At 32.3% G+C, this 14559-nt stretch overlaps 1 protein-coding gene across 3 annotated transcripts; it reads left to right on the top strand.

The window, feature by feature from the left end:
* Positions 1-1942: 1942 nt before the first annotated feature.
* LOC111402084 (condensin complex subunit 2) lies at positions 1943-12213 on the top strand. Of its 3 annotated transcripts, XR_002704183.1 has the most exons (14): positions 1944-2312; positions 2406-2507; positions 2948-3065; positions 4016-4089; positions 4193-4253; positions 4518-4718; positions 4836-5122; positions 5231-5375; positions 5440-5687; positions 5888-5918; positions 6957-7096; positions 9356-9466; positions 11411-11659; positions 12032-12213. XR_002704183.1 is itself a non-coding variant. In XM_023030138.1 (13 exons), exons 1-13 carry the CDS (start codon positions 2070-2072, stop codon positions 11588-11590), a joined length of 1935 nt encoding a protein of 644 aa, XP_022885906.1. In that variant the 5' UTR covers positions 1943-2069; the 3' UTR covers positions 11591-11823. The 3 variants fall into 3 exon arrangements, 2 of the variants coding, with proteins under 2 accessions (XP_022885906.1, XP_022885905.1); XM_023030138.1 differs by lacking the exon at positions 12032-12213 and having other exon boundaries at positions 1943-2312; positions 6963-7096; positions 11411-11823; XM_023030137.1 differs by lacking the exon at positions 12032-12213 and having other exon boundaries at positions 11411-11823.
* The last annotated feature ends 2346 nt before the right edge of the window (positions 12214-14559 follow it).

Below are 14559 nucleotides of genomic sequence, written 5' to 3'. Positions count from 1 at the left end.
ATAATAGTAATTTTTAAATTCACAAGTATATTATTTAATTTTACACATATCAAATATTGTTAAGTTTATTAATTTTATTCTAGCATTATCTTTTTCTCTTATTGATTTTTCTTCAGCATTTCTTATCCAATTTTCTCCTAAAAATTCATCAGAAATATATTCTACTAATTTTTCTATAACTTGTCTATCTAATTTGATTATTTCTGTTTGTACATTTCTTTTTATCAATATTTTTGTATCATTACTTATTCCTTCCCACCAATTCCTAACATCTCCTTCAAAAGATGCTATTAAGAAATATATTCTTCTTTCAGTACTCTCCCAAGTGTCATCTTTATTATATAAAATGAATAATATCATCGAGTCTGCCCAAGTTAATAAAGCCTCTTTAGTATCTATTTTACAATTTAAATTTAGTTTTGTTCCTCCATGATTATTTGGTTTATCATAATTATCATTTAATTCAAACATATCTTTATATTTATTTCCTTTAGGTGGTTGTCTATCTCTTATTTTATCATAAAATTGTTTATATGGTTTATTATATATAGGTGCATAGCTTTCATCTGTATTATGTAATTCTTGTTTAGAGGTTTCTGTTAGATTAAGTCCTCCTCCAGTATTCATTAAAACTTGGTATTCACTTATATCAGTTAAACTCAATTGATCAAAATTTTCTATTATAAATCTAACTCTTCATTCATTTTTATCTTTTTTCTTGTATTTTTAATTTTCCTAATGATTTTTCTCTAGATTTTTCTTCTTCTTCTAGTATTTTTGGTAATATATTATTTCTAAATTCATCATCCATGCTTCCTATTTCTATCACTATATTTTCTTTTTCTATATGTTTCTTTCCTATCCGAGTCATTTCTTTTTCTACAAGTTTTTTTTTCTTATCTTTATTTTTCTTATTTTCTTTTAATTCTCTAATCTCAATTTTTAATATATTTATATCGTTTCTTGTTTCTTTTACTTCACTTCTCAAATCTTGTATATCATTTATTAACATTTTTATTAATGATTTTTATTCTTCCATATATTCACTTATTGACATTTTAACTTTTTCTTATTTCCAACCCATAAGTTAATTTGCATCTTTTATCTTATTTTTTATCTATTATTTTCCTAAATCTTCTTTCAGTTGTTTCTGGATTTACTAATTCATTCTTTACTATAGTAAAATATTTGCTCTCAAGTCTTAGTCTTTCACATTTTAATTTTGTTAATTGTCTTTTTTTGATATTCTCATTCCTTCTGGTATTAACATTATATTTTTTATTTCTTCTTGTATTTTATCCATTTTTAAAAGTAATTTATTCAATTTTTGTTGTGTATTATCAATTGTACTCATATTTTTCTTTATAATATAAATTATTTTCTTCATCTTCATATATATTAATAATTTTCTCATATGTATATATATCCTTTATTGTTTTTATTATTAATTTTTCTAATATTTGTTCCTTTATTTTTTTAAGAAGTTCTTTAATTATTGCCAAAGTCATTATTTTTAATTTATTATAAATAGGTTTTAAAAATATATAACTACCTTTTTCTTCTTCTAAACACCAATAATTATTTATTTTCTTTATTTTAATTTCCATGATTTCTATGACTCTCATACCAATAAATGAGGTGCTACTTAGAGCGAACATAAATTTAATAAATCAAATAAATTGATAATCTATTAAAATTTATATAGTATTTTGATTTTCTAAGGACGAAAATGAAAGATTTATATATTTCATCAACTTATTATGCAATATTATAAAGGAGTATTTTGGATATCAAAATTAGCCAAAAGCTATTTTGGAAAATGACCTTTTTATTTGGATCATTTCCATGTATTCCCTCCCTCAAAGGCCTCATCATACATTTCACTTCTATTCTATTCCAATTTTACCCTGTTGATACCAAGTTCAATTTTGGAGGGGAAGATAACATTTTCAAAATCAATTTGCAGAGAACGAAAAAAAAAGGAAAAAAGAGAAAAACGAACAAACTCTCCCTTTCATCTCTATTCTCACACACCGTGCTTACAGCTTTGAGCTTTCTACATCAAAGAAATGGCTGAAACCCTGAGCCCAAACCCGAAGCAGAGGGGACCCTTCTCCCCTTCAAGCCCTTTCTTCTTGGGCTCCAACAACGACAAACTTGAACGCGCTCAGGCACGCGCCGCTCGAGCCGCCGCCGTTCGCCGGAAACCTGTCGCCCTTACGACTGCAACTTCTCCCAAGGCGGATACATTGCTCGGAAAAGAACAGATCATCGAATTGTTTCAGAATTGCATCAAACTAGCCAGCGAAAACGTTTCCCCTCTTTTGTGTTTTATATCTTTTTTTTTCCCGTAACTTTTGAGAAATTTGATCATGAATTGTTTTATGATATTTATGGATTTTCAGAAAATTAATCAGAAGAACACTTGGGAACTGAATTTGATAGATCATCTTTACGAGATCGTTAAAGTCGAAGAAGAGAATGACGTGGAAACCAATTTTCAGAAGGTGTGTTTTTTAATTAAATTCATTGTGCCATTTATTTTGTCCCATACAGTTCAACTCTTTGTTGCTTATGAAGGAATATTAAGGTCTTTCAATTTCGAGAGATGTGGTTTTTGCCTGAGCATATGCTGGATTTTGGTCAATTACACGCCTATCTGCTGCAAATTCTTTTCTTTTTCTTCTGATTTTTTCTTCTTAATTTTATATTTCAAGCAATGACTTCTTCATGATAACCTTTTGAAAAGCGTGGCAAAAAAGGATTGTTTTAGGAGCAATGTGTATTTTTAAATATGCATGCTTCCTCCAAGTTAGTATAAAAGTGAGTACTGACTTCAGCGGCTGTTACGTTGCACAACGCAATTGTTGTTTTGTTTGGGTATGTTCAATACATACAAGCAGGCACTATATAAACAGCATACGTATTATTTATGGTTTTATGTTAGGCAAGTTGTACCCTTGAAGCTGGAGTTAAGATTTATTCAATGAGGGTGGATTCAGTTCATTCAGAGGCATATAAGGTTCTTGGAGGAATTAATCGTGTCGGGCAAGAGGATGAACAAGGTTGGATTTGCCGAGGCTTCATTTTCATTTGTATTGTACTACATATTTTGCTATTTTGCATGTAGGAATTATCTTGCTTTTAACGTTTCATATGAAGTATTGAAATGATGTATTTTGATGTCACTCAGTTCACGAAATGTTATATTTACTAATTTCGAGATATAATTTAGTGTTAACTTAATTTCTATAATGGAGTGTTTGAAAAAAATATTCTTTTCCTTTTCCTTTCGGGTAAAATGGACAGGAGGATACTTAACTTTCATCATTCTTTTGTCTATTGGATATGTTTTGGTTACCATTGATCTACCTTCGAATTTTTAGTGCTATGTATTCTGCCAATTTATGGGAGCTAAGCTCAAACTGGGTATGGTTTGAAAGTTGGGTTGAGAAATTCAAACAAATGGTAAAAATCGTGTAGTGATATGACTAAATTATGCCGAAGTTTAGAAGCCATGGTATAGAAGCATCAGATTCTGCGACATTTGGGGCAGTCCAATTAAAACAAACAATAAGTCAGCTGAAACACATATAAAAGTTTCACTCATAAGCTGATTTGATAAAGTTAAGTGGACTCTAAGAACCTGCTCTAAAACTAGTTCTTTATCCTACAAACTCAGATTCTTCACCTTCATGGCTTTTCGTGTTATCTTTCTTGGTTAGTGTAAATATAAAGAATATTGTCGCACTGATTTACAATTCTATCCTGTTAGCTTTACCAAAATGCCACTTCCTGTCACCATGACATAGCTATTGCTTTCATTTTGTCTTGTTTCCAAGTCATAGTTACATGGGCATGAACAATCTCCATTTTACATTCTGGATATGCTTATACTCCTTGCCCATATTTAATGCACAGAATGTGTTTTAAATCTTGTCAGTTCTAGTCTTTGCTGGGCATTGAATAGCATGTCTCCTACTTTTGGTAATTTCTAGTTTATTGTCTATGCCAGATAATGTCATGGAGAATGCCAATATTGATAATGAGCAAGAGGAAGGCCACTCAAAGAAACAGCAAGAAAGAAAGGTTAAGCATTTCTTCTCAATAAAATATATCATGAAGTTGATACATTATCAATTATAAATTGGAAAGAGATTGGACATTGATATAGTTAAAGAAATACTTGCAGTTGTCACCTTTGTCCACACTGGAGTCATCTTTCGAGGCTCTAAACGTGAAGAAGTTTGATGGTAAGTGCTTCTAAAAGGTTTTTCACATGAACGTATATAAATTGGCTCTTTGCTAGAATTCTTTATGGTTCTCTCTTTATCTACTTTTGCCCTTTCGTGTGCATGGTTGCCTCTACTTATGTCTTGATAAGTTTCAATGTTCTATGGTTGCCTTTTAAATTGTTATCTTCATCGCTTTATCTCTTTTCCTCTCTCTAGGCGTTTGATCATCTCTCTCACTCTCCCTCTCTCCCCCTCCCTTTCTCTCTCTATCCATCTTCATAGTTGCCTTTGTGGTGGATCCTCTCTACCATCAGACATCTGCACAGTTCGATGAAGGTGGGGCAAAGGGTCTTTTGCTGAACAATCTTGGAGTATATGGTAACTGCCGAGTGCTATTTGATTCTCTGGAAGTACCTGGGCGGTGCTCATCTTTTGAGGCTGAAGGTGACGGCAATGAGAAAATTGATGTATCTTTTGCTGGAGGTATAGTAGCTTCTGTGATATGTCTTTGTTCTGCTTTCTACTTTCCCTTTGCATGCAAAGATATTTGAATTTTGTTTTTGTCCAATTTAAGCCTCTTTTAATTTTATTTTTGTTCAGAATGCATCGAACAAATGGTACTGGACATGCCTAAGAAGAATGAAATATCACCCAGTCTTAGGGCTATATTCGATCTATTTGACGAAGATAAGCAAGAACTATCTGAACCATTCTCTTCAGGACAAAGTTGTTCTGGGCTAGTTTTCCAAACTGCCGATAGTAATAATGAGGAAGATAGTGATGCATTTGGGAATTTTGGAACTTGGGGCTTGGATCATGATGACCAAGCAAGTGTGGTAGACGAAGGATCTTATGATCACGATCAAATTTTACCAAGCCAACCGGAGGTTCTGATAAATTAGTTTTGGTTGCCATAAATCCAGCATATGTTTTAAGTTATCATTCTAATGGAAGGAAATATCATAAATGCTGATACTCGTGGTTAATTGTTGCAGGATAATAAACATTTTATTTTTGATGACCTTGACGAGGATAATAATCCCGAGAATGTTGATGGCTATTTATTTTCAAGTTTGGGATTTGCATCAAAGAAAAATGCCTGGGCGGGTCCAGATCATTGGAAGTATCAGAAGGGTAAAGGTAAAGAAATATCATAATTTTTTTTTCTCCTGTTTGTTTGGCATTTAACAGACTTCTTTTACAGATTCTAAAGATCCAGCAAAGGATAATGGATTACCAACGACCAAGAAAGCAAAAAACAGAAAAGCAGAATCTGACATTAAGTTGTCAAATGTCTTGGACACTGATGCATCAGATATCTTTGCTCCTCCAAAGAACCCCAAGTCCCTGTTCCTGCCAACAAATAGAGCACCCTGTAACACTAAACTTCCAGAAGACTGCCATTACCAACCAGAGAATCTCGTGAAGCTATTTCTGTTACCTCATGTTACGGTAAGCTTCAACAATCCCTCCCAATCTCCCCTTCACCTAGAAAAGCGGAAGCTTATAAGTTAGCGGTGAAAACATATAAGTTAGCGGTGAAAACAAACTGTGTATCTTGCTGGAACTTTAGTAGTTTAGTTTCTCAGTGTGGCTGCGAAAATTCAATCCTGGGTTATGTAATGATTTATTTTTTTATTTCCTTATTTCAGTGCATCAGAAGGAGAGGAAGCAAGACAACAGGTGAGGATTTCTTCTATGAATCTATATTATTCAATCATATAAACTTTACATTTGGGACATTCAAGTATTTAGCTGTATTCCCAATTGCAAATGATTTAGCATGTTGATAATATTTAGAATTTTATTTCAGTATGTCCAAGTAGCATGGAGTCATAGACACATGCAGAGTAACAATTGCAAAAAGATTGCTGTTTAATTGATTGAGAGCTGTAACATTATAAAGTAATATATTGGCTTTATTGGCAAATTAGACCCACAAATATTCCTAAAAGTAACATGATTATCTTCGCTTGGTTTTTGTCTTGTACTTAATATAAAATATTACTATGAAAAAATTCTACAATTTTAGCTCCAAATAGAAAATTTGTAATTTTTTAATGCGAATTATGGACGCTGGAAAGTGAACATTTCAAGCCCGAACTTTTTGGTTCAAAGAGCTTCATGAAGAAATTAATATTTGTGCAATTCATTTGTCTTGAGAGAGGAAAACTTTAAGCTTTGGCTTTATTAGCATTTATTTGGGAGTTCACCTTTCAAAAGCCCCCAGATCTTTGTAAACAAAACTCAAGCAAAATGTCACATTATTTTGGTGATTTTGAAGTAAATCATATTTAACTGCATTTTAGCCCTTGTTTGAGCCCCATTTTCGTCATTAAAATACATTTTTGAAATAGTATATTAATGTGAAATGTGTGGTTAAAAAATAAGGAAAAATTTTGAATTTGCGTGTAATATTATTTTATTGAAAAATGTGTGATTAAAATAATGTCAAAACACTGTTTATGAATGCATTTTTTTCAAAGAACAAGGCTCAAACAAGGGATTAATATTTATCTCTCCCTCCCTTTTCTCTCTGCTTTGATTTGTATCTCACAGCATTTTATGTGGAGTGTAAGTCTATAACTTGCGATTTCGTTATGTATTTCTATTTTTCCTTTGTAAGCTAAATCATATCTTTACCATGTCTTATCAAGACTCAATTAAAATTTCCAAACTAGTTTCCTTTGGAGACTAGTGCTAACCCATTCTTGTGGTTAGATGAAGTAAGTCAACAGAGAGATGAATATGGAGAAATGCCATCATGGGATGATGAAGGTGGTTTTGGAGGCACATTTGATGATGGAAATTCTTATAGTGATGTTGATGAGTCAAGCACTTTGGTTTCTCAACCTCGACAGGTTAGTATCCTTGTCCTATATTTAGCCCTTGTTTGAGCCACATTATTTTCATAAGAATACATTTTTGAATAGTTTGTTGATGGAAAATGCATGGTTAAAAAATGAACTTTTTTTTTTTTTTGGATTTGTGTGTAATATTATTTTATTTAAGAATGTGGTTGAAATGATGTCAAATCACTGTTTAAGAATATATTTTTTTGAAAGAATGGGTCAAACAAAGTCTTACTATAATTTAATGGTGTTGTCAGCACTAAAATGATTTGCCCATGTTTGATTTGGATAAAAATTATATTTTTAGTAAATTGATAAAAGTTAGTCAAATGTGTGGTTGAATGTCGATAAAGTTGTAAGTTCCATTAAATGTGTAGTTGAAAATGAGTTTTAAGAACTGGGGGCCGACTAGGGGCTTAATGTGCCATACATTGTTACGATTGTATTATTACGATTCGTGACACTTTGGTACTAGATATTAAAATTTTCAATGTAAAAATTTGGGTGCTATAATCTCTATCAGGGTAAGTTGAAGCTGTATGGTTAGGATGTAAGCCAGGTCGATGTTTTCTACGACTTCCACGTGAGTTTGCATTTTTATAGATAGGAGCTGTTCTCTGGTTATTTGGTATTCTCAGAGTCTACTTTATTTTTGACTGGATACAGCTTTTGTTCTTCTTTACTTAGCATTCATTCGAGAGCATTTTCTTTTTATAAAATGAGAAATGTCATGTCTACAACTTCAGAATGCCATTTGTTCAGTTTTTCTTAGGCTTTAGCTGTGATTCTTGTAAATATTAAAACTGTAAATGTTGCAGATGATGGCATTTTGATTGAATTATAGATTAGCATTTTGATTGAATTATAGATTAAGCCCCTATTTTATGTAGATTTTTAAGAATAGGTTTTATAGAAAGTAATTTTTTTCGAAAATGAGTGGTTTAAAAGTAGGAAAGCGTAATGTGTTCACGCGTAAATTATTTTATTGGTAGAGCGTGCGGTTGAAAATGAATTTTATAAAATCTGTACCAAATAGGAGGTAAGTTAATCTAGAATGTTTATGGTTCATTCATTCTCTTTTCTCCAATAGGATCAGTCTGACCTATGTTAACATCTAGACCAGAGATGAGTAGGGTGCATGCCATGAACTAAAAAGGGAAAAGAAAGAGTCGTGTGATTACTTACTACCTATGCACCTGCATCCCATAAAAAAAAAACTTTCTCCTCACCAGATGAAATATCTTTATTCCCAATAAATATGGGTAACCAGGATCAATATTTTTTCTACCTTTTTGTGGTATCATCTGTGGGTGTGCAACCAACCATCTGAATCAAACAGCTACGGTTGGGATTTAAATTTTGCCTAGGGTACAAGTGTTTCCCTTGAGACAATGTTATCAGTACTAAACAGTTCAAATTTTTATAGCCCCAGTTTGGTACTCATTTTTGGAGCCAAAAATACATTTTTTCCGTCACATCAGCACACAATTTTTGACTTCTACACTATAATGGGGGACCCGCGATATGATGTTTAAAATGCATTTTCATTTAAAAAATGTGCACCAAAAGGACTCATAATTTGTGGACGTTAGGACCTGTTCTACTGTACGCACTCCTTGTATGCTAGACAATTAAATAAAACGCAAGACCAAATCTTTGTTTTTGCTTTAATTACCTACTTATCTGATAGTGTTCGTTAATCTTAGAAACCAGAAAGTGTAAATGAAGTATTAGATCAAAAGTAGAACTCAAAAGACACTGTATTTTGTATCTTAGGTATTAATAAAATGAAGAAGCTTCCTCGGGAAATATGAAAACTCAGCAACTCTCTCACTAATAACTTAATCCATCTTCCTAGGTTATTTTATCATTAGAGGATAGATAACATGTGAATATGTGGAATAAAACTGCTTCTTTCCTTTTGGACAATGAGAAATATAAACTCCTTAATCTAAAATTCTCTTCCTCGTAAATAAGGATTTAGTGATAAGCATGGAAGTGATGTTTCATTGTTTCTGTCTTTTTTTCTACTGAGAAATTGAATATGATTTAACCGTGTGTGGCAAATCACTTACTTGCTGAGGGTATATTTGTCATAGAGCCTGCAGCATGGGTGTTGCACTTCTAAATTTAAACTTTTCAAATTTTTGCAATTCTAAATTAATTTTAGTTAATTAGTTATACATATTTCCAAAATCTAGTGCTTAGTTTACTTGAAAATATGTTGCAGTCAATGTTAACTTTTTATCTCCTTGTCTGTATGAACAGATTAGTAAGATTGAAGTTCAGTTCGATAAAACATCTAAACAAGTTGATGTTCACTCACTTAAAGAAACTCTGTGGGACCATATGCAGAAATTAAATGAAACTTCAATTCAGGTAAGTCCACATTCTTTCGAAGATCTGATTATACTTAATTCATAATTGAACTCGATACAACTTCAAATTGAACTGTTAATAACCAATTTCACGATCAGTATAGAGAAAAAAGTTTTTTTATTCTATTAACCCGCTCATGTTCAAAACATGAACAACAAACTTCTTTCACGTGTAATGACTTAAACTTTAGTTGAGTTGGTTATTAAGAAGACAACGTAGTAGAGAAATCTCTGTGCTGCTTTGAATAAATTATAAATAATTGAACAATCACAACAATTTTAGGCTTTTAGATAATGCCCTTGTTTGGGCTCCATTTTAATGAGGTTTTGGGGAAAATGTATTTTGGAATAATAATTTTTTGGAGAATGTATGGTTAAAAAGTAAGGAAAAGTTTTGAATTTATGTATAAGAATCGGGTTGAAAAGAAGTTTTGAGAAAATATATTTTTAGTTTAATGGAGCCCAAAAAAGTTCAATATATCACCCAATAGTTCAATCCTTGGAAGCTCAATATGAATTTCTTTTATTATATTCTACTCCTGTCACGAATCTCTCGTTTGGGTAGGTTGTTTTCAAACATATAAATATATGGGAAAGATGCGAAATTTAGCATTCTCATCAATCCTATTATAGTGGGATAACAAAAGAAAATTCCTCTTCTATGTGGGAAAGTCATCCTTAAGAATTAGGACATAGGAAAAATCAATCGAATACTCTGGGATTGTCTCCAAATTGAAATTTTTTCAATACAAATATAAAAAATGGAATGTCTAACAGGCGCTTAATGGTAGAATTAAACCAGTCAATTCCAACAAAATTTAAAAAGCAAATAAAATATCTGTAAAAGATTATATCTTAAATTAAGGTACATAATTGTCTTGAGTATTCACTTGACAACCGAAAGTGATCGCACCATCCAAGGGAAGCAGACTGAATATGGATTCATAAGATTCTTATATATTCTTACCAAACTTTAGAGTGCTATTTACAGCAACAAGTCATTAATCAATATTTTCATTAGCAATTGTAAATCTAAATAGATATACGTATATGAACAAAATTCAGCTTTGCCTTCTACTGATTCTTGTTTTGTAGTATCTTTAGTCAGTTTTTTCCTTATCAAACTGGTATATGAAAACTTCAGCTTTACAAGTTGAGTGATTAATAATCGAAGAGGGTGATTGCTTACTTCACACAATGCTTAGTTATACTAAACATTTCACAGCAAGGCAGTTTCAATGGATTTTGGCTGTATTTTTGAAGCTTAGTTCTCATTTAAAAATGCAAATTCTATCAATCAGTTATGAACCGGGTGTTCCCACGTAGAGAAAGCCATATATATCATGGTGGTTTGTTTAGGGATAAAGATGTGAACTCTGAAACATGGAAATGTAACAAACAGTTTTGGGTGGAAGCTTTGGAACGAAAATGTAACAAAAAATTACTGGAGGAAGGCCATCATGAAAAAGTAGAATCTTAAGTAATCTGCCACCGGTTGGACTAGAACGTGTTTGTTGCTTACATTTTGTTAAGTTGAAACGTATTTTGTAATTGCATTTTATATCATAGCCTTTATTTATTTCACAGTGTATCCAATTGTTGTCCCTTCACCCTCTCACGCCCTTTCTTCCCCTTGCTCCCTTGGTGTGTGTGTCAATGTTCTAAAAAGCAAAGTCTAGGCGTAAAATGCCCCCGCTCATGCTTTTTTGTTTTATTTTTATTATTTTTAAAATTGTTTCTCTTTAATTATTAAATAATTTTTAGATTGATCGAAAAATTAAAAGTAATATTAAAATTTTTACGCCTAAGCTGAAGCTTAGCCTCTACCCTTTTTAGAACACTGGTGCATTTGAGTTGTTATGGGTGTGAGGGCGCTATTATACTAGTACCATTATATAAATTAAATATCTAATTATGGACTGTTTATATTATGGGGGAAATGCAGGATGAAACAGTGTCTTTCAGGCAAGCCTTGGCCAGTTTCCCAGATGAGTGCAAAGCAGCATCAGTTAACGACATATCTCCACATTTGTGCTTCATATGCCTATTGCATCTAGCTAATGAGCACGGATTGTCGATTCATGGCTCTCCCAGCTTGGATGATCTCAGCATACAACTTAAATGACATGCTATAATGTCCCAGCTTGGTTGATCTCCACATTCAAAGGGAATCATATTCCACTATAGCAATCTGGTATTCATTTTCCTTCGTTAAAAGAAGCCCTTCTCTCACCGCTAATGTTTCTGCATCCTAAATTTCTGAACTGTGTTGTTTAAGTCCAATGTCAGTGTAAACAGCAGGTCAACATTAATTGATTTTCTTTGTTTCTTTATTTGGTTTGTTCTTTGATACTTCAAGTTCTTAATATTTTTGCATGGCAGTTTATACATATAGAATGTACTGAAAAAACTTGGATCTGTTAGATTTGATTTTTATTAATTTTAACACGAATTTGACCTTGGTATATAATAATTGTCTCTATAAAAAGATTAAAATAGGCATACAAAAAAATACTACGGTTTGCAGACTTCATCGTGGGACAATTGACTCCTATTTTTTTTGCAGAGCTTTCCAATCTCTGACTAGTGTTGCACTTGGATCTCCAAACTTCAGTATGGAGCATTTAAGTCTCCAATCTTTCATTTTGTTAGCACTTAGTTTTCATTTCAATGGACGATGGTAATTATATTTACACCATAATTTTTATTTGTTGCACCATATGTTGATTGACCTTAACGTTCTCAACGTTTACCTACACAACACTTATGTTTTAACTTTTTATCATTGAATTCTTACATTCAATTTTCTATTACATTTTGTTCTTGATGATGGTTTTGATCGAAATATTTCATTTGTGTGCTTTGAAATGTGCATAAAATATTAAAATGTTTTCTTTTGTTTTTGTATTTATTATTATTTTTACATATGATGGGCAAACGAGTCGTTTTAAGTTTTTTCAAATTTCAATGGACTTGATGGAAATCGCATTAGAGAAAATATGTGCTAACTAATGAAGGATTGACGATAAACAAACAAAAATTAAACGGAAAAGCAAGTAGGATAAAGAAAAGAAAGTGAAAAAAAAGGAGAGAGAGAGAGAGAGAGAACAGTTAAAATGTACACATGTTGTGTTGTTGAATTTTGAAATAAAATTAACTCCTTCCTGCCTACTCATTTTGCACCTATAATGGGTCACAGGGCTTTAACAGAATTTTATTTTCTTTCTCCGTCTTTACCTTAGTTCCAACATTACCTCCAGGCAATACTTATTCGTTGTACATTAGCTGCAATCAGTGTATTGATCGATCAAATCATAAATTCTCTCTCTCTCTCTCTCTCTCTCTCTCTCGTATAGTGAAGGTGGTTGGATCGGGCATCAGCTCATAAAACAAGGCTTCTATAAGAATTTGAAACTTAGTTATATGTTATATGTTATTGAATCATGACCTTAGCACAAATATAACATGAACGATAAATTTCTATTTATTAATGAATTGAAATGTCCTAACACAAAAACCTTACTTTCCAACACATACAATAGTAATTTGGTACTCATTTTTAATTATTGATCAAAACAATATTAAACATGCTAAAAGAGTTAAGCCATCTATGCATGAACCAAAAGAATCAAACGCAAACTAAAGTTAAGTTCTATGTAAGGTAAGATTACATGTGAAATTTGCAGAGATAGATCTAGGATCAAACAACAAGTCAGATTAATACGTAAAAAAAAAAAAAAAACTACACTTAGAATGCATTTAATTGCAAGTATGAAATTTGCATAAAAAAATAAATTTGAAGCAAATTGTCTAGAATTTATTTGTAAGAAAATTGTCAATTAAATATTTTGGTTGATTTAATTTTCTACCTATAGCTTGTTTGGTTTAGACTAAAATCTGATTTTAAATTAAGTCAAAGTCAAATAATCAATATTAACAACACCTTCCATGGGTCTCATAACTTTTCAACCACGTATTTCAAAAACATCCATCACAATTTACTAAAAAATCTAATTTTAATCCCCACCAAATATCCTCCTAGAAAATATTATTCTTATCGTTTTTTTTGGGTGGGTAGATGAGAGAAAAACAGAGCGAATTTCCTAAAAGTAAAATCCTACTCCCTTTGAAGGAAATATTTTCTTTGATTTTCAGGAAAATATGGTCATATGATCAAAAGTAGAAAAATATTTTCATTAAAAAAATGTCAATTTGTTTCGCGCGGGTTGTCGCTAACAATTAAAAAGGGATCAGACGATTGTGTAAGGAATAAACCTCTTGAGAGAAAGTCCCAAAAATGGGTGTTTTATTGGCGATGACTTTACAATTGGAATTTAAACAGAATGCCTCCAAGGGACGCAAGCACACAGTACTGAAAAGAAATGTTTTACGTTTAAACTAAGGAATTGAAATTACATATTCTCTGTTTGAGAGTGTTTGATTCGGGGTCCTTTGCTGTATGTCTTTTCTTCCTTTTATATTCTCTTGATGATCTCTTCGTGATCAACCGCTTAATTGCTTTATAACTGCCCACTTTCTTCATGGTGGCGAACTTATCGTGGAATTGCCGTCCCTAACTGCTGCCACTACTTTTTGTCATTCAACCGTCTTCAACTGAACATCCTTGAATCGTGGAACGTGATAAGATTACCCAATAATTGTTTCGATAACTGCACTTTTGGATAACCACAACATCTTATGTTTGCTAAGATCCTGGGCGATTCGATGGTTTGGGCGAGAACAGGGTCATAACTCTGGGCGACTGCAAGGCACTTCATTCGCTCAGATATTGGGCGTCTTGCAAGTTTGGGCGATGGTGTTACCGCGTTCGTGGGCTTCTACTGCATTCATTGATAACCCTATTCGGGCCTTTATCCTGAATTGTCCAGATGGGCTTCATTCTTTGGGCTATTCGATTTGGGCTGCACTTTCAGCGTGTCAACAATTACCCCCCAATATGGCAGAATTAATACAAATTATTAATTTTTGCCATATTTACTTTGTGTTTCCCAGCAACATTTGAAATTTCCAAGAATTTCAATCATTATTTTCTTCCATAGCCTGAAAAGGCGCAACGTTGCAAACCCTTATAAC

This window comes from Olea europaea, chromosome 10 (assembly GCF_002742605.1).
Source record: "Olea europaea var. sylvestris chromosome 10, O_europaea_v1, whole genome shotgun sequence".
Classification (NCBI taxonomy): Eukaryota; Viridiplantae; Streptophyta; class Magnoliopsida; order Lamiales; family Oleaceae; genus Olea; species Olea europaea.
Note: the sequence above shows the minus strand (reverse complement) of the source record. Positions and strands in the feature narration are given on the sequence as shown.

Excerpts from the sequence above, each read along its gene's own strand:
- LOC111402084 (XM_023030137.1), top strand. The coding sequence starts at position 2,070 with ATGGCTGAAACCCTGAGCCCAAACCCGAAGCAGAGGGGACCCTTCTCC. Across the intron at positions 2,313-2,405 it reads TCAAACTAGCCAGCGAAAAC|AAAATTAATCAGAAGAACAC; the intron begins GTTTCCCCTCTT and ends ATGGATTTTCAG. Across the intron at positions 5,123-5,230 it reads TTTTACCAAGCCAACCGGAG|GATAATAAACATTTTATTTT; the intron begins GTTCTGATAAAT and ends TAATTGTTGCAG.